General features: G+C 36.2%; 2 protein-coding genes across 6 annotated transcripts in view; both read right to left on the bottom strand.

Annotated features, from left to right (window-relative positions):
• The window catches only part of LOC132119590 (protein diaphanous homolog 3-like), a 312651-nt gene extending 308119 nt beyond the window's left edge, over positions 1-4532 (bottom strand). The window contains exon 1 of the mRNA XM_059529685.1: positions 4284-4532. Within this exon, the coding sequence (XP_059385668.1) occupies positions 4284-4424 (141 nt within the window). The 5' untranslated portion in view covers positions 4425-4532. The remainder of the gene's footprint in view (positions 1-4283) is intronic.
• A 3426-nt stretch (positions 4533-7958) lies between these two features.
• Positions 7959-22003, bottom strand: LOC132119589 (hyccin 2-like). 5 transcript variants are annotated; one of them, XM_059529681.1, is made up of 13 exons: positions 21738-21998; positions 20199-20518; positions 17902-17984; positions 17440-17497; positions 17103-17207; positions 16119-16298; positions 15954-16034; positions 14527-14642; positions 14040-14135; positions 13699-13815; positions 12743-12830; positions 11937-12087; positions 7959-9814 (listed from the first exon to the last, which is right to left on the bottom strand). In XM_059529681.1, the coding sequence occupies exons 4-13, from the start codon at positions 17488-17490 to the stop codon at positions 9228-9230; spliced, it is 1572 nt and encodes a 523-aa protein (XP_059385664.1). In that variant the 5' UTR covers positions 17491-17497; positions 17902-17984; positions 20199-20518; positions 21738-21998; the 3' UTR covers positions 7959-9227. The 5 variants fall into 5 exon arrangements, with proteins under 5 accessions (XP_059385664.1, XP_059385663.1, XP_059385665.1 ...); XM_059529680.1 differs by lacking the exon at positions 20199-20518; XM_059529682.1 differs by lacking the exons at positions 20199-20518; positions 21738-21998 and adding an exon at positions 18895-18970.
• Between the last annotated feature and the right edge of the window lie 4241 nt (positions 22004-26244).

The following is a 26244-nucleotide window of genomic DNA, read 5'->3' as shown; positions in this document are numbered from 1 at the left end:
TTTCACAAGGAGATTTAAAATAATGTTTTCACCATGGCAGTCCTTAGAGCTCCTAAAGTAGTTTAACATCCCGAACAAAGCTTATTAAGGAATCTTTCAGAACATATTTTCACGAAGAATAAGGATAAAACAGAATAAAATTGCAGTGCATTGTATTTTATTATTTACTGGGAAGCAGCTTTATAGCTTTTGCTGTGAAATTGTAAACAATCCTTCAAAAAAAGTGCCAATGGCATGAAACCTGAATGGAACTCACAATTTAAAGTAAAATCCATCAGAAGGTTGTCCAGAAAAAAAAATAGGACACACACAAAAAACCTACTGTGTGAAAAAGAGCAGTGAATACTTAGAAAAAAAAGTGCATTTCAAATATCTACATTTACCTCTCTCATTCAGTCATAATTAGGCTGCACGACTGAATTTTGAACTGGTAAACGACAAACTGATCACAGAACATGTTTGTAAAGCTTTAAATGTTAACTGTTAAAAAGCAATGTTATCAGCTTTTACGACTAAACATTTGCAAACAACATTGTACTGGAGAATCTGCACAAATGAAAGTCTTAGGGGCCGTTCACAAATCGCGCCTAAAAACGCGTGGAAAACGCTAGGCGCACCGCTTTCTCCTTCTTTCCAAAGCGCTCGCGCAGAAGTGCCCCTGAGGCGTCTGCCTTTGCTAAGCAACCATGACGTGCTCTCTCCTTGAAGACGCGGAAATTTCAGCAAAGGATAAATGGATTTGCAGCTCAAATAAATCGCTTGCAGTAGCTCTGCTACTAAATTTATTTCAAAATGGAAATCCATATACAACTATGATCAGCTGTTCCTTTCATCTTGACTGAGCCTTTAACATTGTTACGGGAAAGGATGAAGCTGATTGGTTAGTTCTTGTCACATGACACGCGGAGCGCTTGCAGCATTCTGAAAAGTTGAAATGTTTTTAACTCGATGCGGTGCGGTGTTGAAAATAACGAACTTGAGCGCGCAAAAGACGCGATATGTGAACGTCCCCTTAAACAGTGCAGTAGTGCAGAGTTTACAGGTTACTCTTCTTTTTTAAAGGCTCAATGTAAAGTACTCCCACATCACGCTGAATGCTGCAGACATATAGACATCATATGATGTCTATGGCTGCAGAGACGCTGCTCGGGAAGCACGTGACATAAAACAAGGCCAGCTATTGGCTATTCGCTACTTCTCCTGTTGTACTGGCTGAGTAAAACCTCCGGTGGCTCATTACTGCCACACTTTGGTCACCGCAGATTTGAAATATGCACGAAATGAGCCGCTTACGGCAAATAAAAGTTATTTAGCAACGAATCGATGACTAAATTAGTTGACAACTATTTTAATAATCGATTTTAATCGATTAAATCGATTCGTTGTTTCAGCTCTAGTCTGAACTGTTCATTACAAGTTCAGCTGTAACAACTTACAATGGGGAAAACTAAAGAACGGCCTCTTTAGAGTCACTGCATTCCACACATTTGGCCAGTAGACATCATTCTGTTAAAAGTAGTACACTAGCATTTCACTCTGTGACTCAAGAGAGGGTGTGTTGATGTAAACATCTCAGAACTGTTAACCAAAAACCTCACATCTGAAAAGAATAAAACAAAGCCCTTAATTTCTAGCTGTTTATTTGGAAAGCACCTATGTGTTATCTGCTTCAACAGTCTCTATAATTTGTTAAAAGTATCTGAAAAAAAAATGTGACGGCTAAATTTAGCAAACATGCATTAAAGAGTAACTAAACCCTAAACCAACTTTTTTTACTTAATGATCTATAAGAATGGGGCTTTATTAGTGCTGTTCATTGATTCGATTAACTTTTTTGACATTTGAGTATAGTTTTAATTCTACAATATATGGTGTAAAAACGTCTCAGTGCTGCCCTCTTCAGGTTGAACGGTGGCTACTGCAGTTGATTTTTCCTATTGGATGTTGCGGTGGCAGGTGACGTAAGCAGTTTCCAGCTCACCACGCCCCTTGGTACGAGCTACCACGCCCTTGGCAGTATAAAACCATCAAAATCACTGTAGTGAGTCAAGACTCAGGAGCTGGAATTGCGAGTATTGGTAACGACCAGGATAGACTATTATAGCATCTATTTAGCATAGCAATTATATAGTTATTTAGATCTTCAAGTTAGCGTAGATTTATCTGCATTTAGTACAGTGGTCAGGATGGTACGGAGGTGTGTTGCTGGTTGCGACAGCACTGCTGGACTGCATAGTTTACCAGCATACTTTAAAATTAGGGCTAACTTATTTAAAATAAGTTCCCGCCTAGAGCTCGAGTGTGCAAACTGCGTTTTACACGGGATTGCTTCTCCAACGCAATGGAGGTGGAAATGGGCTTCTCCACACAGCTCGCGCTGAAAAGCGACGCGGTGAGGGAGTTAAGACCGCAGTTTGAGCCAGCGGCTGGAATTATTATGAACAGACACCTCGACACCCTCCACTTCAGGTGAAAGTGGGGGAGAAAAGTCCTCTACTTCAAATGATCGCTCTGTTGCAAGGCTACTTGCGTCACTACAGTCACTCCATTTTAGCATCTCTGACAGCAGCTGTCAATCAATCCGGCACTCGCTCAGCCCCGCCCTAGGTTCGTCCCCTCTATCTCCGCTGTGATCTGCCCACTTTTCAGCATTTTTCAAATATTGTCAGTGGGTGGAGTCAGGCTCTGAGCAGGGGTTTAGTTACACTTTAATTACATACATTAAGAGACACAGAAGAAGTAGGTCTAATTTACAATGTGTTCTAACAAAAAAAATGTTTTTTAAAAAGCCAGACAGTTTATTAAGAAAAACATGTTGTCTTTTAAACTACACTTTTTACATTTTATATAACACACATACCCTTTATAAACATAGTGTGATACAATAAAGGCAATAGGTTTTCAAATTTAATTTCTTAGCTGTCTATTCATCAAGTTTTCGCAAATATTTTTAAAATCCAACCCCAAAACTTTAAAGGGTATATAGCTTCCTTGATATTTTAAGGTCCTTGGCATTAAAGGCTTTAAAACCCCTGCCCTAAACTACAGGTGCATCTCAATTAATTAGCATGTCATGGAAAAAGTTAATTTATTTTAGTAATTCTAGTTTGTTGAGATGAATTGGTGGGTTTTTGTTTAATGTGAGCCAAAATCATCACAATTAAAAGAACCAAAGACTTAAAACTACTTCAGTCTGTGTGCATTTAATTTGTTTATTACACAAGTTTCACAATTTGAGTTGAATTACTGAAATAAATGAACTTTTCCACAACATTCCAATTTATTGAGATGCACCTGTATACAGTGATTTTACAGAAGTCAAAGCCCAACATCTGATAATGACACAGTGTAACTCATTGCGGTGGGTGGGCCTACAGAAACAACACTGTTACTGCACCAGCACTAAAGCAACACTAGATTATTCTGTCTTATCCTTGAGCTAACTGTATCCTTTGACTCAGCGCTGGCAGTCGACAACTACTGAAAGTTAATGTCATTGAAAGAGGGGTTCAATGTGTGTGGGTGACTTTTTAATCCATCGGTCTCTCTGCTGTCTGTTTAAACGCAACCAAAAACAATTTCTGCTGTTGCTTAAAATCTATCTAAAAAAAGTCTAAAAACGTCTTATTTGCATGAAAATATTGACTGCTGATGAAACAAAGAGCAGTGAAAAAGCAAATATAGAGTAACTTGACAAAGATCTTATAATGTACATTAATCCTATATGGACATACTTTGCATTTCATTGACATTTAATGTTGTAGAATAATGGAACAGTTTTGTTCTTCTATAAGACAAAATACACCATGAAGCCTCACTAAACAATCAACTTAATCCATCTAATTTTCTTTTTACATAAAAATTACAATCTTATATTTTGTGTGTGTGCGCGTGTAAAATATTTAATTTCCATCATTTAATATGTGTGTGATTTTTTTTTCTTTTACTCACAAGTCATTGATTCGGTGTTTTTACCAATATAACTTTATTTTATTTTTTTTATCTGACAGTGCTGTGACCCATATAGAGAGACAGGCAAGAAAATATACATATTGTGAGAACATAAAAGCAGGACATTGCACCAAGACATAGATTTGATGAATAACGTTACATAAAGACCCACTCACTTCAAGTTAAGTTACTCAATAACTAACATTAGTGATTCAGTAGAGGAGGCCTGACAGCAGGGTGGGGGACATGTAACCATTTATGAACAATAACCGTATACGACAACAGAGACACCTTATGTGATTATTTAAAAAAAAAAAAAAAGTGTAACTTACAAATTTAGGTTTCTTTTCTCCGTCCTCGGTGCCTGAACTGCCCTGAGATAACACTCCGACTCCAAATACTTTCTTTCGATGCATTTTATTCTCCCTCCCTTGATTTGAGCTTTCATATCGCGGATGGCGGTATGGATCCATGTCCAGGTGAAGATATAAAACTATTTCCACAAAGTTTCCGGGTTTAACGCGGATTTAATGGCTCGTGTTAAAGTTGACCGTTGAAAGAGACGCGCCCGAATTAGGTTGACGTTCCTTCACGAGTGGTTGAGAGTTGACAGTAAATTAGTTGTTGTCTAACTAAGCGGTAATTCAATTGCCATTTCTTTATATCTCACTAACACCCCTTTTCAAACCACTAGACTGACGCAAAAGTTTAAAATGCACTCCGGTGTGACGAAGTAGACAATTTCCTAATTTTACAGGTTGTCCGGGTTAGTAAAAGAGGAGAGCTGATATGGTATGTTATCACGCATGTCCAATAATCTGACTGAAACTCCCGCCTCGGAAACAGCCAATGAAATGCGTTGGATTCTTCTTCTTCTTCTTCATTGGATTTTTACGGCAGTTGGCATCCATAGTGTTGCATTACTGCCATCTGTTGTCTCACTCTAGCTTACTCAATTTTTATTTAAACTCGTCTTTCCAGTCCAGTTCTTCTTAGAAAATTAAACAAATATCTCCGTCCTTGGTCATTATTTCCATATGTTATGCGTTGGATTGAGCAACACGTGATGTTTTAGCTTCCGCCTTCGGTCACATGGTTAACGTCCTTGCTTTTTTTTTAAAGAACATTATATAAACAAACAAAAAATCAGTTACAATGGGGATCAAATAAACAAAAAGTACAAGAAAAGATGAAAAAAAGAAAGAAAAAAAATACAAATTTCAATTGTTTTTAAAGCCTTCTAGTTACACGAGTTGAAGATAGTCCAAAAGCAATGCTGCAGTTCAAGCAAGCAAAAAATTAAAAAGTGGTTTCTGACCTGAAAATTTACATTTATGTATATAAAATTGTGTTAATAAAGTTTTAAAGATTAAGTATATGTTTTCCAGTAAATGCTCTTTTTTTCAATTAACAACTCCAAACAAAACATTTTCCCAAAGAAAAGAAAAATCCTTATCAATGTTCTCAGTCACAAATAGGGAAAAGTCTTTCCACAATAATTTAGAGTAATGGCAAAGACAGAATAAATGCACAATAGTCTCTGGGTGCTGTTTGCAAAAAGTACAATTTGTATCAATATCTTTTTTGAATTTCCAGTAGAACAGTAGGGTCTAAAGAAAGTAAGATAGAGGGGTAGGGGATATAGTCTAATAACTCCAGATGGTATGGCATCGAATGCAATAGCAAATTCTTTAGGGGTAATGGGAATGTTAAAATGATTAAGAAAATTCTTATAGTTTAATAAAAGGCCGTTTGCATTAAATAATTGACTTACAAGCAAAATATCTGCCTCAATTTAAATTTGTTTTTATATAGCATATCTCTGTTATTCCATATAAAGTATTTATGAGGAGAAAAGTTTTGTTTGTATAGAAGAGACCAGGTGAGAAGGATGGAATTTAGATAATTTAGCTGGTATTTTTTTCAAGATTATAATTACAAAGTATTAAAAAATTACATTCACCTAATTTGGAGAAAATATATTGTGGAATAAAGTTCCAAAATGAAGTTGGATACTATTAATTTTAATAGTATTATTAAATGTGCAAAAAATGAGACCACAATTTTCATAAGTATTCAAAACAACAGATTTCTTGATATAATGTATGCCATTTTTGCCAGTGTTGTAGGGTCTACATGTTATGTACTGTATGTGTGTGTTTTCCCTCCTGGTCTCCATGTTGGATTTATGCCTGTGTTGGATTAATAAAGACTCTTTCGATTATTCTTGGCTCTGTGTTCCTTCCTCCCTCTGAAGATTGAATCTGGATGACATACCAAAACTAAATTTCAATGAGCAATTAGCATAAAGTGTCATGATGGAATTATAAAAAAAAATTATAATATACAAATATACAAAAATATTATAATAAAGTTGTTTACTATATTAAATACTTAATAAGTATTAAATACTTTTACATGTGAAATGTTATTTGTCAAATATTTTACATTTTTTACCCAATACATTTTGTTTCTTCTGTATGTCTCACAAATTCCACAGACTTAAATGAAAACTAAAATGTCTTAACGTCAAAAAAATAAGAACAATGTGTCAAAATGAAAACAAGTTTCCCACTCATGATGTGACAATGAAGTTTAAGTAGGTGTCCATGATAAATGGACTGTCTAGCTTTTAGCTATAAAGCAGCTTTCACTGCCTTCTTGAAATGCAGTTGGCAGGACTTTCTAATGAGAAAAGAAAAATGCTATTTATAAAGCTGTGTACCCAACCACACCTCTTAAAAACTCTGCAGTAGGCTATATTAAAAAAAGACACTTCCTGTGTAGTTCCCATTACATCAGTGGTTACCAACCTTTTCTACTTCAAATCCCCCTATACCGTAAAATAACATTTTCATTTCCAGAATCTAGGGGTGGTGATATTTTTGAATAATTACAAATTAATTTATTTAATAATTGATTATTTCAGTTAGTGTTCTTCAAGGTTTACTGTTTTTATGAATTAATTTTAGCAACTTTTCTATTCTGCAATGTTTTTGATCTTTCATTCAAAATCCATTCAAAATCCCTCAATCATCCATTATATGGAGTAAACTGAAGAATATCATCATGATATGCACAACAAGATTGGTGAGTTCACAAAATAGAAAGTGGCTTAAAGAAAAGAACTTAAGAATTGAAAATCCCCATTTCCACTACCAGGGCAATAATTAAGAAATTCCAATCAACTAAACAGTGGTTATGGTCCTATTGCACGGTTAGGGGGAGAGTTTAACGGCCAAAGACTCTCCAAGGATCACAGTTGGGGTCAGTAAGCCTTCAAACAGCCTGTACTTCACCAAATATTGTTCAGGAGGGTTTCAAGAAAAATCACTTTCGCTCATCCAAAAACAAACTCTAGCATATTCAGTTGTCATAAGTACATGACTGAACTTCAAATGGGATATGCTTATGGACAGATGAATATATATATATATATATATATATTTTTTTTTTTTGGCAGCAAACCCACCAAATTTGTTTGGTGCAAAGAAGGAAAAAAAGTACCCCATGCCCACAGTTAAATACACTGCTGGATCTTTAATGTTGTGGACCCATTGGACATCTTATTCATATACATGCTATTGCTGTCCCAGTTCCCTGACCTGAACCCTATAGAAAATGAGTGGGGTGAACTGAAGAGAAGCACCACCAACCTGGAGGATCTGGAGAGACTCTGCATGAAGGAATGGTCTCTGATCTCTAGTCAGCTGTTTCTCCAAACTCATCAGGCATTACAGGAGAAAACTCAGAGCTGTTATCTCCAAAAAAAAAAAAGCCATTATACTAATTGGATGCCAATGTGAACTAGAGAAAAACATTTATTTCATAATGAGATTCTCCATTGTTGCTTCAATGATAGGTTAGAATTTTGTGAATCTTTTGTGAACCAAAAGGATACATTTGTAATATGTAACATGCAGTCTATTGCATTCTTCCCCAAATAAAATATCCCTTTAGGTCAAGATACCGAGAAAAAAAACCCAAAAAAACCCAGGACAGCGATCCCATGAACAGCACATTTATTCACCATTCCGCAGATAGCTTCCTATCTCTGTACAAGCAATATAGATTCTGTTAGCATATACTCTCTCTATAGTACAATAATCATTTACACAAAATATACACAATTTAAAATATAAACTTATTCCAAAGTACAACATATACTGTTTTTTTTATTATTATAATTTTTTTTTTTTTTTCACGACATAGCATTTCATTGAGGCAATCCACACAATTTACTTTCTAAAGTGGGTGAAGAGCACAGGCAACAGTAAGCGGGCTCAGTCAGCACAAACCGAAATGAAGACATAGAAGAGGATTTCTTGAGGATGACCTACAGTACAGCTGGGCTAGATAAAACTCTTTGGATCATGCACTATCAGGCCTTTCTTGATGCATTGACCATGATTGTCAGTTTTTGAAGTTCATTGCTTTGTTACAGTAATGTATGTTCCTCTTAAGTAACACCTTGTTATTGTATGTTTGTATGGCACATTTAAAACAAATTATGTGAACTTGAATGTGTCCATTGTGCAAAACAAGTTTTTTCCTCCACACCGAACCCAAGTGCATAATGTAGTGATCAAATAAAAGTGTATAAGCACACTGTCATTCAAACACACTCACACTCGCACCATACAACATGCATGTTAACATTTCTGCTTCTCTCTCTCTCTCTCTCTCTCGCTTTCACTTACTCAAATGGAAGTTAGTTTCTGCCACATATATATAAAGTAATTGCATCTTTTTATCTCAAATATCACACGATTCTGACTTTTTCCTCATAATTCTGAGTTTACGTCTTGCAATTTATTTTCTTCCATGTAATAAAAAAATAAGACTTTTTTAGAATAGCAATTTTATTTAAAAACAAAAAAAAGCTAATTGCAACTCACAAATTAAACCTTTTTCTTGCAGCTGCAAGAGTTTATCTCACAATTTTGACTTACCTTCTTAATATCTAAAAGTTCTTTTGTGTTTACAAAATCCTGAGTTTATATCTTGCATTTGTTTTTTTTCTATCATGAAATAAATATAATAAAGTTAACATCTTGCAATTCCCTCAGAATTATGAGGTTATATCTATCTATATTTAAATTTATAAAACTATTTATTTATTTAAACTGAAAATCTGAATTGTGAGACACTGAATCAGAATTACGAGAAACAATGCCAGAATTGGGAGATAAAAAGGTCGAAATTACCTTTTTTATTATTCCAAGGCAGAAATAGGCTTTCGTATTCTCATGCACACACAGCCCAGCAGAATCATTCTACACCTGTGATATAATCTGCATATTAAAACTGGGTGACCGAGACTGTTTGGACAATGGGCTTCCAGAGGAGAACGGACTCCCGGGGGAGAGGAGATCCTGGCTCCGCGTTGTTCGCCCTAGACGTTCCTCTTGTAAGCTAACGGCTGACAGATAGTGTGCCCTGTCTGCATTGAGGCTTCCAAACGATAGGCTATCTGTAGGTCCCGATGAGCCGTTTAGGCCGGTACAGTCAAGAGACTTGCTAGAAGATGTGCTGCTGGTTTTAGGCGGCACACCAGCGAAGGGAGGGATGTAATGTGGATCCAGATAGCGTCTGGGAGCACTGGGACTGGGGCTGCTTCCTGTGGTTTGAAGGCTGATGGCAGGGGGAGGGGACTGGTGCCGTTGCTGAAGGCTTCGGAGGGTGGCTCTGGTGTCAGCTGACGTGCTTTCCCTCTGTCTGGCTCCCGGATCTCGGGAAGGTCGAATGCCCATTATGACCCAGTCACGTTTCACACTGCTGGGCTGGCTGCTGCTGGAAGCCCCAGAGGAAAACCCTTCATCTGGGTCAAAAGAGTCCTCTCCACAGATCATGCCATCAGCATCTGAAACACAGCGAGGGAAAAATGAGGCAGAGAAAACAGAAAGCTGGATTAACTAGATTTACATGTCCTAGAGGAAATACCAGCGCTTGCAAGGCAGCAAAAGAATAGTGTTAGGTGAGTTTAGAAGTAAGCGCAGGCTTTTGGATGTGTCTCGGTGAAATGCTGCATCACAGCTGCTTTGACAGTCTTGTGTTGATTCTCCTGCACAGCTGATAGAACACAACATGACACCGTCTTTGAAGTGTAAAGCTGCAGTTACACTAGACTTCATTTACTCCATTCACTTTTATTCATACACATGTGAACGTGAAGGAAACTCAAGCTTGGGGAAAATTTTGTTAGTGAACCCCAAATGAGATGATCCAAGATTGTAAATACACTACAGTCGTATTTAAAAGTTGTACTTCTTTTTTTTTATTTTTTAATACTATCATGGTTTCCACAGAAAGCAGTACAACAGTTTTCAGCAATGATAATAATAAGAAATGTTTCTTGAGCAACTTAGCATATTAGATTGATTTCTGAAGGATCATGTGACCCTGAAGTCCGAAGTAATGGCTGTTGAAAATCCAGCTTTGCATTACAGAAATAAATCTGATTTTAAAGTCTTTTTCTATTTCATAAAATAATTCATTTTAAACTGTAAAATACATTTCACAATTTTACTGCCTTTTTCTGTATTTTTGATATAATAAATGCATAATTGGTGAACATGAGAGTATTCTTTCAAAAACATAAAAAATTCTTACAGACTACAAACTTTTGCACAGTACTGTAGATGTAAAAAATGCTGTGTTCAAGCCCACCTCAGAAGCTCCCACTTCTATTCGGAAATTGCAAATTTGGTTGGAAAAAAAATGGTTGTGCTGGACAAATATAATTTTCCCTCTCTTTTTCACTTCCCAACAAAGACAGGAAGCTTTCTAACACTAATGCAACACAACGAAAAGCAAAGGATGCATCTTAAGTGTGTAACTGATGCACATATTCTTCGAGCAGTATTTCATGTCAATCTTTATCCACTATTTCTCATTAATATTACACAAGATACAATTTGATCCAATTATTTTAATCGAAAACAATAGTAAAGCTTTAATCTGTTATTTACTGTTAGTAACTGGTAATTATGACATGATGGTGATATTCATGTGCACTCAATTTGAAAATACTGTACGATCATTCCAACATGACTTGAAGACACCAAAACAAGACCAATCACAATTCAGTATGCAAATAGAAATATTTGAATAAACGTGTACATTAAATGTTCTGAGCTAAATAAACTGCAGAAATTTGTAAGGAAGGAAAAAGAAGAGGAACATAAGTCTATCTTGCCTTGCAAGCACTGTAAAACAAATCGGAACACAAATAAAAGGGTTAAACACAAATGATCATAATACAACACTAAGGTATGTGGAGTCACTGGTAACAGACAGAAGGATGTGTCCATGCAGTGGGGTCAGTTTAATCTGTTGGCCAATCAACACTTTATGGCCAAGAAGGGCAGGGCTTGTGCACGGACTGTCTAATGGTGAGATGTTCCCGAGCCCTGCCTACCCCCTTGCAAGGTTAGGTGAATGGTGCACTTTATCCGCCCGCGTGCCACAGGATTATCCGTTCTCTCCAGTGGGGTGTTTCGGCTGGGGCTGATGGAGGCGTAGAATTCGGCCGTGGTTGAGAAATCAAAACAATCTGAGGTGAAGACAGTGAGTGTACTGAAAATGATGTTGACAGAGGGAACATTTCACACACACAAATGGCCTCCTTTTCCTGACGCATGAATGGATGCAATGGAGAGACTGATGAGGATGTTAATGTTCTCATTATGGTTTCAATGATCATGAAGGGAAAAAACAAAACATAAAATGAATATAAAATGTGACCATGTTTTGGTCACACTTTAGTTTGGAACCAATTCTTACTATTAACTAACTAGTAACTATGAATTTTGCCTCAATAGGTGTGGTGTAGGATTAAGGGATCTATGCTAAAGTGTTACCAAGGTTTTGGTCTAACTGTGTGTGTATGTGTGTGTGTGTGTGTGTGTGTGTGTGTGTGTGTGTGTGTGTGTGTGTGTGTGTGTGTGTGTGTGTGTGTGTGTGTGTGTGCATAATTTACATACCCTCTTGTTTCCAGCGGAGACGGCGAATGGAGGCGGTAGTGACAGCTGCCTGTGAGACACATCTCCCAGCAGGTGTTACTTCCACCTCCAGAAGGTTATGCGAGCCCTCTGGAGGACGGGACGGAAGTGAGCGACTAATTGCATTTGCCACCTGAGGATCAGAGGTCAACGAAATGCCGTGAAATTACACATTTCCATAAGGAATTGTAATTAATTAAATGTAGTTAATGAAAGACTTGTTGAAACATGGATAACATGTTTATCTTTTTGTATGTTTGTTTTCATTTAAACGTTCAAAAAGCAATGTTTTTGAAAAATGTAAAGGAAAGAAATACTAAAGAAGAAACATTAAAGATCAGCAATGAAATAAGAAAATATCAACTTTAGAATGACTGTTGAAAATTCACAGGAATACATTACAGTTTAAAATAGAATAAAATAGAAAGCACATGTAATAATACTGTATGTGCTAGTGTACTAGTAAAGTTGGAAGTTGCAATATGAACACAGCAAAAACCATAACTCCAACTTTACTAGTACAATTCATTTGAGTCCGAAAATCTGAGACCACCAGTGAAAATGATTCCATTTTGCATTTTTAAGCAAAAACAGATCTGTCTGTCTGTACAAAGTAGTCCACGTTCAAATTTGGCCTGTTTGATTTGAAACTGATCTTTACTAATTTGATTGCTGATTTATTCATTTTATGTCATAGTATTTCTTTGCTTTAAATGTTTTTTTCAGTGTCTCAGGCTTTCGGACCCCACTGTATTTTCCCCAAGTGTACTGTAACAAATGACTTTTACCAGTAATGGCTGTGCATGGAGGTCTAGCTGTGCTCGGTAGAGGATGTCATCCAAAGCTTCCCTCCCCAATTCCCACTGCCCATTATAACTGTTGATGGGAGAGAGCATCATCATTAGCACGCCACTCAAACCGTTAATTGAAAATTAACAGGAACTAAATATATAATACATTTCCTTCTCTTACTAATGTAAAAAGACAATAGCTTTTGAATGCTCTCAGAAATACACTAGCATTTGAAAGTTTGGGGTCTATAAGACTTTTTTTTTAATGTTTTTAAAACAAGTCTCTTATGCTTACCAAAGTTCTATTTGTTCAATCAAAAATACAGTAATATTGTGAAATATCAACACATGTGTTTTTTCTTTGAACATATTTTAAAAAGTAATGTATTCCAGTGATGGTAAACCAGTCTTCAGTGTCACAAGATCCTTCAGAAATCATTTTTAAAATGCTGATTTGGTGCTTAAGAAACATCTCTTATTCTTATCGTCTTTAATGTTAAAACCAGAAGTGCTGCCAGTCTTAAACTTTTGCGGAAAATGTGATATCTTTTTCCCAGGATTCTTTGATGAGTAGAAAGTTTAAATCATTTACTTGAAATATAAGTCTATTGTAACATTATAAATGTCTTTATTGTCACTTACGATCAATATAATGCATCCTTGCTGAATAGTACATATATTACATTTTTTACTGACCCCAAGCTTTAAAACAGTCGTGCATGACATATGATTTTTCTGACAAAAAATAATTAACAAATGTTCATATTTCTAAGAAACAATCAAAGCTATTAATCCTTTTGCTTTAGTAAGAGTAAGAAATGTCAGGAAAAGTAATAGCACCTCTCCTCGAATTACACTCTAAATGTTATTATTTAGGGGTTCATCTTTAGCATTTACAAGTCCCCTATTATTAGAGATAGACAGTATCATAGAAGGTCAGTTATTAAACTTACATGGCGTGGTAAACAGCAGTCAGCATCTGCACCATGAACTCTGGCTCCAATCGGACCCGGTTATACGGCTCCTTCCATGACTTTTGCTGCTGGCGCGGGTAACCGCTCACACACAGCCTGCATAAACAAGAAGAGATGACATGTTTATTAGGTCTTTATGCTAACGCTGTGACCCACCACAGAAATCCATTGCTCTCTGTCTCTAAATCAATACTCCTTTTAGTCAATTTAATCATTCCATCTCTGCCTGTACCAGCAAGAAATTTCAGAGAGAGAGCGCGAGACAGGCTGATATGCTCCCGGATCATTAGCGGAAAAGACAACTCATGCACCCCCCTTACCGTGTGCTCATTCTGCAAACCGATTGGTGGGAGGACGCAGGCATCAAGACCACGGCTGAGTTGTAGCAGAGCATTAGAAAAGACAGCACCTCAAACCTGCAGGAGACACACACATGCTGCTGTTACACAGCCCCCCTCTGACATCTGTATAATTTTACAACGGCACATCAGACAGCAGTACATTATGAGTCAGCGACTGTCGCTGTGTATCTAGCTGCTGGAACGGGTAATAACAAATCACACTACATCTACACAGATTTTGCTGTCATGAGGCTCCAGCAGCAGTTTAATGAAATAAAAATGCTGAGAAATCATTACAACCCATTTCGACCTGCAGGAAAAAGTAACCGCTGAGTCACGGCAATAAAACGGTCCAGAGTGCCATTAATCAAATGCCCAGAAATATTCCACACATCCAACCTACTTCCTCCACAAGAAGGAATGAGTACAAAACCTCAATCTGACCAAAGATAAATAAATAAAAGACCTGTTCTGTGAGGTAAATGTCTCTCTCTGAGATAGCAGACCGCTGTAGACCACCCGGATGAGGTCGTGCTGGTTCAGGGCTCCCTCAGTTAACGCCATGGAGCCCAGGCTGGATGGCTGCGTGAAACGTAAAAGCATTCTGCTTTAGTTATTCATTCATGTAATGTTCAATAAGAAATGTTACTATATTTAATGTTACTAAATATTCATGTCAGTAAAATAACCTCTGCTTTTACAGCCTTATTAAGTTCAATAGAAACCACTTTAAATTAGATTACTTGAGGAATGTGCATTTATTTTTATTGGCAAAGCATGTAAACAGGTGTCAGATGGAGTTTATCCTGCTGAAAAAAATCTTCTTAAGTTATCTTTAACCTGTCTACTTATATTTTTTTTTCTCTATATTTTATTACTATATTATTATTATTTTACTTTATTGTCTATTCTCAGTATAATTAATTCTTTATTACCTTAAATGCTAAGTTTGTCTGGACTATGTCTGTACTGGAAGCTCCTTGACATCAAGACGAATTCCTTGTGTGAAGCTCGTTCTTTCTGGTTTCTTTTCCTGGTTTTCTGTCTAGTCTTAGAAGGGTTCTGGTTACTTTTTAGATGATCAAGGCTGGGAGACAATCTTAAACCAGCTAAGATTTGCTCTTATATTATATTTCGGGTCTAGCTGACCCATTTAGATTTTTGAGTAGTTGGAAATACAAGTTAACCTGTGATTTTTTCTTGAATTTTTGTGACTTTTTCTGATGAACGTGCATGCAAATTGTGAAATTTGATTATGATTATTGATTATTTGATTATTATTATTGATGATATTGACTATTTTGATTATGATGATTCGGGTCAATTTGGTCTGCATATCTTCTGCTTACAGGACAAAAAAATAAAAATAATTATTATGTCAGTTTCTCAACTACCCTCTGAGAGTATTTACATTTATGCATTTGGCAGATGCTTTTTTATCAGAAGAAACTTACACTGCATTGAATAAAAATCCATAAACTTTATAAGTTTATGCATGTTCAGTTAGCTGAAAACTGAACCAATGAACTTGCTCTGCTATTTGAGCTTCAGGAAAGCACATGAAATAAGTGCTTTTCCATACTTCCTTTGTTTATTAAAAAAATGTTGTTGTTTTTTTTTTTAATATTATTTTTTTCTTCATTATTCTGAATCCACTTTGGGTCACTTTGACCTAACCATAACAACAGTTTTAACCTAATACAACCTCCTTTTTGTAGGTTGGTGCATTATTCTCTAATTTCCCCGTACCATGTGAAATGAAACCAGATCTGGGTTTTTTGGGCATAATAACAGGAGATATCACCTTCACTAATCTGGCACTAATACCTCATGTATCTTTGACACCTAATAAAGGTCAGATTAAAAAGTTTCGTTTTTTACTTCACCTCTTACCTCATGGTATATTGAAGGCTTGGAGAGAGACGGTATGGTGAAAGACAGCAGCTTTCCATTTCCTTTACTGTCAACAATTTCCTGTAACACAAGATATAGCTTATCTCAAGTTTAGATATTGGATTTCAGGAAACTGGAGGTAATGCACAATCACGAATCTCTCACCAGGTTATAGATCCCCAGCAGCAGGGCTTCCACGCAGCCATTGCGGTAGCGCTCTCTGCTGGCTGACTGACGCAAGTACACCAAGATGAGTTCAGGCAGGAACTGCAGAGTAAACCGACGCAACCCCTCCTCTGAGCTCCGGTACAGCTCAAACAACTGATGACACACCGGAGCCAGCAGCTAGAGAGGAAGACAAGGATATAAAGTAAAAGAGACAGAATGGGACAAGAGGACTGAGAGACACACTCCTCTACAACATGAAATAATAATAATTAAAAAAAACACCAGCATGAGGAAACAGCATATTTAATACAAACTCTAAAAATGTTACTGTAAATTACAATATGATATCAGATTATAAGAAATTATCTTAAATACAAAATTAAAACTGAATCAATCAGAATCAAATCAAATGTATTTATAAGGGAAAAATGATTAATTGTTTTAATTTAACAAATACATTTTTAACAACTTAAAGCTGACATAACTAATAATATCAGGAATATTTTTCTATTATTTACTATTACAGTATTTATTAACATTTTGAATTTGCTTGCACTTTAACATTTTCCATTTTCATTTTTGTTTCAGATTCAGTTTCAGTCATTTTGTTATATGCTTGTTATTTAATTTAAACATTTCCATTTAGCTTAATTTTATACCAGTTTGTTTCCAATGCCAAATTTCCAATTTTCTATAGTTTTCTATTTTTCTTTTTCTTATATTTGTAGTTTATTTAATTTCAGCTTTATTTCAATCAATGAAAAAGATTAGCAACAGTTTTAGTTAATGATAACAACAACAAGTCCTAACTCACATCATGCCACTAAAAATCACCTCTGAATGTGCATATCACTACGTGTGTCTTCAGAATGAATCGTTACCTAACAAAAGACCCTTCTCGCAAGAAAATACCCCTAACATTCTTAGATTAAACATGAATTATGAATCTGGCCTGAAGCATTTCAAAACCCTTCCTCATACCTCACTGATGGGCTGCTGCTGAATAACAGCGTAGAGCGCAGGTACCAGAGCTTTCTTCAGACGCAGGCTGCCAGAATAGCTGCAGATCTGATCGTCAGGTAATGTCTAAAGAGGAGAAACGGTGGTTGGCATGACTAAGCAGTCTCAACCTGAATCCACCTGGAATTAAATTAACTCAGAGGCTGAAAATATTCCTCCATTATGTTCTGAGATTACAAAACCAAATGTGGTTAATGGGACACTGCGCTCAGATCACTTGGGAAGGGAGGACTAAATTTGAGTGAGCTATATAAAAAAAACGTCATATTGAATCCTGCAAAGATGTCAACGCTCTCACCTTGAACTCTGAGAGCCATTCCTCCACCACGCCACGCTCTGAGCAGAGCATGGTCCTCCTGAGAGAGAAAATACGGAAAAGATGAAGGACGCAAGAAAATATGTACACAAGATATATGATAAATGAAGATTATTACCACTCTTGCACCAAAATCCTGGACCAAAATTAACTTTTTTTGACACAATATTCCAATGTTGGAATAAGCACATAGATCAGCATAAACCATCAAAGACCAGAAAACCATCTGGTTTAAGTGTGTTAGTTCAGCAAGGTTGAGCTTCTTCAAAGAATCCCTGGAAATATAAGATTTCGTTTGCTTAACATTTTTGAGTCACTACTCCACAAGATTCTTATTCTTTCATTCTAGTTTCGATTTTATATGGTTTAAAATGTGCCCAGGTAAAACTGCCCAGGAATTTTATCTCAAGCCCTAAACTGTTTTTAGTGTTCATTTGGGCTCACCTGACTCAAACACAGCTCAGAAGTGTAGATAAGGAGAGATGAGGCTCAGATTCTCCATGTCTCTAGATCTCTGGTCAAACAGCCTGCAGATAAAAAGACGACACACATCCAACTAAAAAAAAACTCCATTAAAGCTCACACACCTGCCTGACACATATGCATCACGGTTACTACGCTGACTCTTGGCTCTTGTTTCAAACCGAGCATTTAAGATTGCAAACACACACAGGTGCTGCCCCCATTCAGTCCTAACAGAAGACGTCTGTGTTTATGCAAAGCTCTTAAAATGGCAGTGTGCTGGTGAGGGGGGGGGGGGGGGGGGGGCAGTGCTCTGATCAGACAGCAGCACTGGGCTCTGAATCTGGGGTGAACAGAACAGATGCTTTACACGCTAAACAAAATCTGACAACATCCCAAATACTACTTGTGCTGTCAAGACATGACCTAAAATAGCCTAGAGGAAGCAGAGCTAACTGCACTTACAGCTAGTGTTCTAGACTGGTTTTTATATCTATTTAAATGCATAGGTCACGTCTTTAAAAAACATCTGAGAGTTAGCTCATAAACATATCCAACTAGCTGATGGTTTTGGTCATTCATTTCAGTATTTTTAGCCTAAAACAAAAATGATTATACAATCAACACAGTTTTTAGGATTTCATATTAATTGCACATTAACTACTAATATATATTATTGACTATATTTACTTTTACAGACAGCTACAGGAAGACAGCTAATATTATTAAACACAAGCTTTAATCTTTACCATTTAATACTTGTTTTCCTATGTATATATATATATATATGTATATATATATATATATATATATATATATATATATATATATATATATATATATGCACAAAAGTTTGGGGTGAGCAAGAACTTTTAAAGCTTTTGAAAGAAGTTTCTTATGCTCACTAAGGTTGCATTTATTTAATCCAAAAACAACATTAAATACAGTAAAACAGTAATAATGTGACATTTTTACCATTTAAAATAGCTGCTTTATTTTTGTCAATGTCGCTGCTGGAAGGAACACGGAGCCAAGGATAACACAAAATGACCCGACGAAGGAAGACTGGGGCTTTTAAACACAGGATGACGAGTAACTAAGAAGACACACCTGGAATCTAATTAACAATTAACAGGAGACAGAAACTGTGTCACAGAGCAAAAACACACACAGACAGGTCCATAAACCCAAATATTTTGTTTATTCCTATGACGAAAAAGCTGAATTTTCTGCAGCCATCCTCCAGTCCAGTCTTAAAGCAAAAATATTTAGTAACATCATAAATGTCTTTCCTGTGGTTAATGTGTCCTTGCTGAATTCAGTAATTGTAATATTGAGTCTGGTTCCTCCTAAAATAAACACTTACAGCATACATGCAGTGTAATTTTAAACATACTGTATATATCAAATAAAAAGTCTTGTTATGCTTAAAACTAATAGACAAATAGATTGTGTTTGTTTGTATTATTTATTAATTAAATATGCAGGAGATGGACTGGACAGTAAAAGAAAAATGTATCTCCAATCCATAAATAAACTTGAATTTTAACCTAAAATCTTGATGCTGGAACCAAACTTCATCAACATTCAGTTTAGTCCCACCCAAGTCAAAAATGTAAGTTTATCCTGAGGCTCTGCAAATGACTAAAAAAATGTCAAAAATGCAGCAGGCCTGCAACAGAACAGAAGTCAATACTCTCCTCAAGAAATATTCATCTCTGCAGACCTTCTGAATCAAAGCCTTACCTCAAGACAGGGGCAATCTGACTGATCAAAACATTCCTCTGCTGCGTGAACGCTACGTGGTTAGGACGCCTGCACTCCAACCTTTGCCAACGGGTAAGAAGCTTACAAGATTCAGTGCCAGATAATTAAGTGTATACAGTCCCCCCAGAGAGAGACGCACAGTGAGGCCTAAAATAACCATTGTGAAAAGAGCTTAGTGCAAAGAGGCAGGAAGAGGGAAAATGAGGGGATTTCACTGAACGGAGATCAAAGTAGTAAGCATTCAACAAGCAGCTTACTATGATCAGCCTGTCGACCGCAGCGGGACACAATAGAAAGGTCATTGTTAAATAGGCTGTGCAACATACTCCAAGCACTCTGTTTGAAATGCGCTCCAAACTGTCACAGACAGCAAACAATTCACCTGCAGTGACGCTCAAAATCTCATCAGATACGTGCAGCTCACGCTGTTCCCATAGTGATGACAAACACTGGAGTAAACACACGGACTCATATTCAAACACACATTGCTAGATGCATGCATTCATACACACCAAAATGATTTTGCTTTGACATTGCCAGATACATCTCATCACTCTCAATCCTGTCAAATTAGCCAGATGGTGTCTAATCTCGCCCGGGCAAATCTCTGTGCTGCACAGAATACAAGTCCTTGGCAAGGATCACAGTCCAGCTCCTTTGAGATAAAAACAACTCCCAGTCTAGGGAAAAGACCAAGCTGGTTTGATTAAAGAATTACTCCGGGGTTACTTCACTGGCGAATCAAGCCCCACTGATTGCTGCCATCCTTCCTGTTACATTTGACTGTGGTTTTTCAGTGAACACCAGCTTCCTGCTCTCCACACTGGTGCATCTGTGTGTGTGGGGGGGGGGGGGGGTTGAGAATGCAAACTTCATACTGCTGGTTTAGAGGTGTGTCTTACTGGCATCAAATCACTTCACTTCGTGCATGAGATTTAAAATTGTTGGAATAGTGACAATGAGTGTGTGACATAAAGGTATGCAGAGAATGGAGAACGTGTGTTGAAAAATGCTTCTTTTTTTTTTTAATTAGCCAAAGGTCAAATTATTGTGCTGATACGAAAGGGTGCATTTTTCTTGAAAAGGCTCAAATCTATAAAAACAAATGATATGCAGAAAAATCTTATTTTTAACCCATTCATACCTAGTGTGCATCCTTGTTTTAAACCTCTGTTTTATTTATTTTTTTATGTGTCAGCCAAATCACAAGACTGTTACATTGGATGCAGCTAACTCACTTCATGAGTGATTTTTCTTTTTGTCAACGCACACACACATACGCACCACATGCACACATACACACATAATAATAATAGGAATAATAATCCTTTAAAATGAAAAGCATGATGGCCTGTGACCAAATGGTGAAAAACATAATTTAACTATTAAAGGTTTCAAAATACAGCACAGCCAATGAGAGTAAGTTTAAAATAAGTGTCAATGTTTAGCATGAAATGTTTATCAATGTTTGCCATTAAGTTTTTAACGATCTAACAGTGTTACACGTGTTTACAGTAATAATATTTTTGCTAACAACAATAAAATTCAAAATAAATACCGAATACCAGGTATTAATCTATTAATGTTATAAAACAGCACATTACATAATAACAACCTTCTCATTTTGCAGTAGCTTCCTGTTTAAGTCCTCCAGAAATAATCTATATCCAATCCATATGTACAATTATTCGCTCAGACCTAATGTTCATTATAATAATATATACTGAAATAAACATAAAAAAACGGCAGTTTTTTTTACAATCATTTACGGTTGTATTTAGAAGAGAAATAAAGCATGCTCCTATTTTTGTGTCCTTGAAACATAATTCAAGTCTGAACGTGTTGTGCAAATCATCCGTGCAATATATATGACAATGTTGTTAACTTTTTAGTGACCATAAATGTAATTTAATAAATATATTTCATAATCAACCGGCCATAATTGAACCGAATCAGCGTCATCTTCCGCTGTATGTGGTTCAAATGTATTTAATCAGGCTCGTCTACGTTTATACAGACAGATTGTAATGGACTGGTTCTGAATGACATACCAGTAGGATCTGGACTCCTCCGGATGCTGCGGATGATCGCTAGAGTCCTTGAGCAAAGCTGCAATGCGCCTTAAAGGACAGAGCCGACACAACGACCACCTCTGAGATCAGGCAGAACATTACTTGTACAATCCCACCAGACCATTACGATATATAACAAGAAATCGATGGGTTAAAAAGGCCTTGTGTTTGCCAGACCGAGAGGATCACTGGCGTGTTGACATCATCATGTATCTCCGCTCTGTAGCTCTTCCTGCCAACTTGCAGCTATTCACCTGACCAATTGAGTCGCTCTGATCAAGCCCTCGTTGCGGCTGGCCAATAGCAGCGCTGAGAGGTGAACACCGCTCAGCTCACCACTCACCGCACTGCGCTGCTATTGGCCAGCCGCAACGATGGCTCGATCAGAGCGACTCAATTGGTCAGGTGAATAGGTGACCGTGCTTGGGTTAAGACAGATGACACGCGTCATCGATCTCAGTAAAAATGCATTCAGGGAAGTGCAGTGGACTTCGAGTTCACGTGGAGGAGCCTGTGTTTGCAGTTCTCTTGTGCTGTTAAATGAGTAAAAGGGGTCGTGCAACTACAGCAAAAAGTCTGGGTGCTCTTGCACTTCATTTTGCATAATTGATGGAAATCTTTAACTAACTATGCACGAAATGATGCGATTCGTGTCGTCATCGTTAGGCAGTTTTATATCCCAGATTGTATTTATTTATTTGTTTTTGAATAATACTTTTTGTTATGAAGGTCATATTAACCTCGTTTTGCTTGAAACTAATTTTATGCATATGTTTTATTGTTTTACTGTCATCCCGGGTATCTATGAAAATGCATCATAAAAAAATGAATTAATGTATATGTAGAGCTGTAATCTTATCTAACAGTTACATTAAAAAAAACTGTGAAGACCTTAAGGTGAAATATGGGTTGTGATATGTATAGAAAACAAAGAAAATTAAGGTAAATATTAACTGTGAATTTTTATTTCCAATCAAGCTGTTTATTTATTTTTTTAATTATGCAAAAATATTATTGATTGGATTTGGGCTATAAAAACAGAAATAACCAAATGTTCCTGTAACTGATGTATATATGCTGTTGGAAAAGTTTTTAAGAGATTATTTTCATAAAATCCAGATGACAAAAAGTGTCCAGATGAAATATCCATTAATTATTTTTTTGAAAATCTTCAGATTTGTAAATAATACCACTGTAAATGATTTTATTGCAAACTGAGGTACATGTACATAGCTTTGTGTAAAAGCAGGAATTCAGTTATTTCAGATCTTTCCGAAACTCTTTTAAGCACATAAAACACACTGCATGCAAGTCAGATACAAGTAACAAATCACAGTCTCTCAATTAGTCTGAAGAGAATATTAGTGTTCTTAATTGCTGAAAAAAAAAAATTTAAAGGAAGACTCTACATCATAAGTCCAATATGAGCTTTCCAGTTTACAGAAATACTTTTTCCACTGGAATACTACATAACGAGTGCTCCATAAGGAAAGAACCAACCTATAATGCACTTGAATCCAGATAGAGAAGCTCTTAAGGGTGGGTTTTTACTAGTCACCTGCCTTAAACAGCAAACTCACATTTGTTTTAAGTCTAGAACATTTCTAACCACAGTCCCCCAGCTGTCCCAGAGTCCATCATATAGAGGTTGCTACCAGCCATGAGTGGTTGCAGGTGTCTAGAATCTTCCCTTCAGAATGAACTAAATAAACCGGATGCATCATAGCCGAAGCACAAGCCTGTCAACAAAACATACAACTTTATTATATTAACATGTGTCATGTTACATTATTAAAAAACAAAAGAGAAGAAAACTATGGGAAATGATAGATGATGTGTTAAATACAGGCTCATTGCATTGAGGATAAACAAAGCTTGTACTGACTACGTTTTTTTGTGCTGCAAATTATTTTATCATTCAGCCCAGGTCAAGTTAATTATGTTGTATAGTATTTGAATTATGCACTTTATGGCAGCATCAATCAATATCATTGTTTACTCTTCTACAACAAATAAATTGGTACAGTGCTGATGACCAAATGTGTGTCCTGAAGGAAAAAAGTCAATGACTTCTAAAGTATAAGCAATGGCTTAGTCAAATGGAGAATGTGCTTTCATACAGTTGAATACAGTGTGTTTCTGTGTGCTTTGTTTGAGTGTGAGGGTTAGTAACTCACATGGTAAGGCATGAGTGTGAGGAGGGACCCCACTGGGAACTGCTTGAAGTCCAGTTTTCCAGAGATGGGCTCCACCCTGCCGTGTTCCTGAGTCATAGACAGCATTCTGCAAAACGGACGACACCCTTCATGCTATTTATATCATCTGACACAAAAAACCTCCTTGTTTGCCTTGGTGCAATGTAAAATAAACATCTAAACAAGCACACACACACACACACACACACACACACACACACAAAAAAAGGATTATGCAATGTCATGACAATGGATTTAATGCTTAAATATTAATTCTCACATGAATCATATTTTGAACGTTAATTCAATAGCTATGCAAACAGGGGCTTAATGTAAATCTTGATTGTTGCTTACGAAACAATTCGTATTATTATACATGTTGCAAACAGTTGTCAGCTTAATAAAACTTTTTGTGAATAATGTAATGCATTTTTCTAGGATTTGACAAATAGAAGGTTCAAAAGAACAGAATTTACTGGAATTATGTATCTTTTTTTTATTTCTTTACAGTCACTTTTAAATAACGTTACACATTTTTGTTTTAAAAAATATTCATTTAAATAAAATAATATAATCTTACTTATTCCAAACCTTTCGAACAATAGTGTAAATGTAAAAATAATGGAAATTAATAATAATTTAATAATAACAATTATTAAAAAAGTCCTCTATTTAAATAAATAAATAAATAATTTCTATTACCCGCCAGTAACTGAAAATGGTACCATTTGTGCAAAAATACAATCCTCATATCCTTCCACATGAGCTCTTAATTGAGTTCTGGATGCCCTTCAGTGATAGCGTATCCTGTAGGTAAGAGCCCCCCACCATCATGTCTCAGTGCTGCCCACCCACAGTCTACAAGTAACTGGTTCCTTTGTGGGTATTGACCTTTGACCCACTTCAGCACCCGTACTGCAACATCCTCAAGTCTACAGGAACCGATGAGGGACTGCTGCACGTCTGGATATGCAACAGATAATATTATGATTCCAAACAAACTGATAACATCACAGCTTACAATGATTCAACAGCAGAAAATGGCAAGACAGACCATAAAATATATGTAGCTCCCAGGATGCACCTCACTCAGCATGGCCATGTCAGGGACTGGGTGGCTGCAGGAAGGGGTGGAGCCAATGCTGGATTTGGTACCATCTATTCCAGCAGCCTCCAACCTATGGACAGTAGAAACAATACAAAGCATGTTAAGTAGGGATGCACAGATATTAAAATTTCCCAAATTACAATAAGCTAATGATAATATTCATATAATTCCCAACTGCCTATATTAAAGTTACACGCTTTATTGTCAAAATAAATTTAAAATAAAACAAAAATCTTTTTTTTAAATGCTACAAGTGAATTTAGACATCCCCATATAATATACAATATAAAAATAATTTTATTTTAAAAATAAGTTTATTTTTTGCTAAAGATTATATTTATTAGTGTTGTTAAATTATCAGTGTTTAAAATTATATGCTTTGTTGCTTATATTAAAAATACTTAAAACTGATAAAATTATTTTACATGCAACACGTGAATATGTTGTACAATATGAAACATATATATAAAGAATTGAATTAGTAGTGTTGTTGAATTATCAATATTTTGTTGTCTAAATAAAACAACAAATATATTTAAAAATGAATATAGCCATCATAATACAATTTAATATAGATCACAATATTATAATGTACAATCTAAAAAAGTATGTATGTAAATGTATGTTTTGCTAAAGATTACATTTATTAGTGTTATTAAAATGATTTGTGTTTGAAAACTATTGTTTTGTTGTCCAAGTAAATAAAAAAATCAAAGATAAAAAAAAAAAAAAAATTTAATTCTTACACTATAAGTGAATATACAGTCGTGGCCAAAAGTTTTGAGAAAATAAATATTAGTTTTCAAAAAGTTTGCTGCTAAACTGCTTTTAGATCTTTGTTTCAGTTGTTTCTGTGATGTACTGAAATATAATTACAAGCACTTCATACGTTTCAAAGGCTTTTATCGACAATTACATGACATTTATGCAAAGAGTCAGTATTTGCAGTGTTGGCCCTTCTTTTTCAGGACCTCTGCAATTCGACTGGGCATGGTCTCAATCAACTTCTGGGCCAAATCCTGACTGAAAGCAACCCATTCTTTCATAATCACTTCTTGGAGTTTGTCAGAATTAGTGGGTTTTTGTTTGTCCACCCGCCTCTTGAGGATTGACCACAAGTTCTCAATGGGATTAAGATCTGGGGAGTTTCCAGGCCATGGACCCAAAATTTCAACATTCTGGC

Source organism: Carassius carassius, chromosome 38 (genome assembly GCF_963082965.1).
Source record: "Carassius carassius chromosome 38, fCarCar2.1, whole genome shotgun sequence".
NCBI classification, from domain to species: Eukaryota; Metazoa; Chordata; class Actinopteri; order Cypriniformes; family Cyprinidae; genus Carassius; species Carassius carassius.
This window is presented reverse-complemented; position numbering and strand designations above follow the sequence as displayed.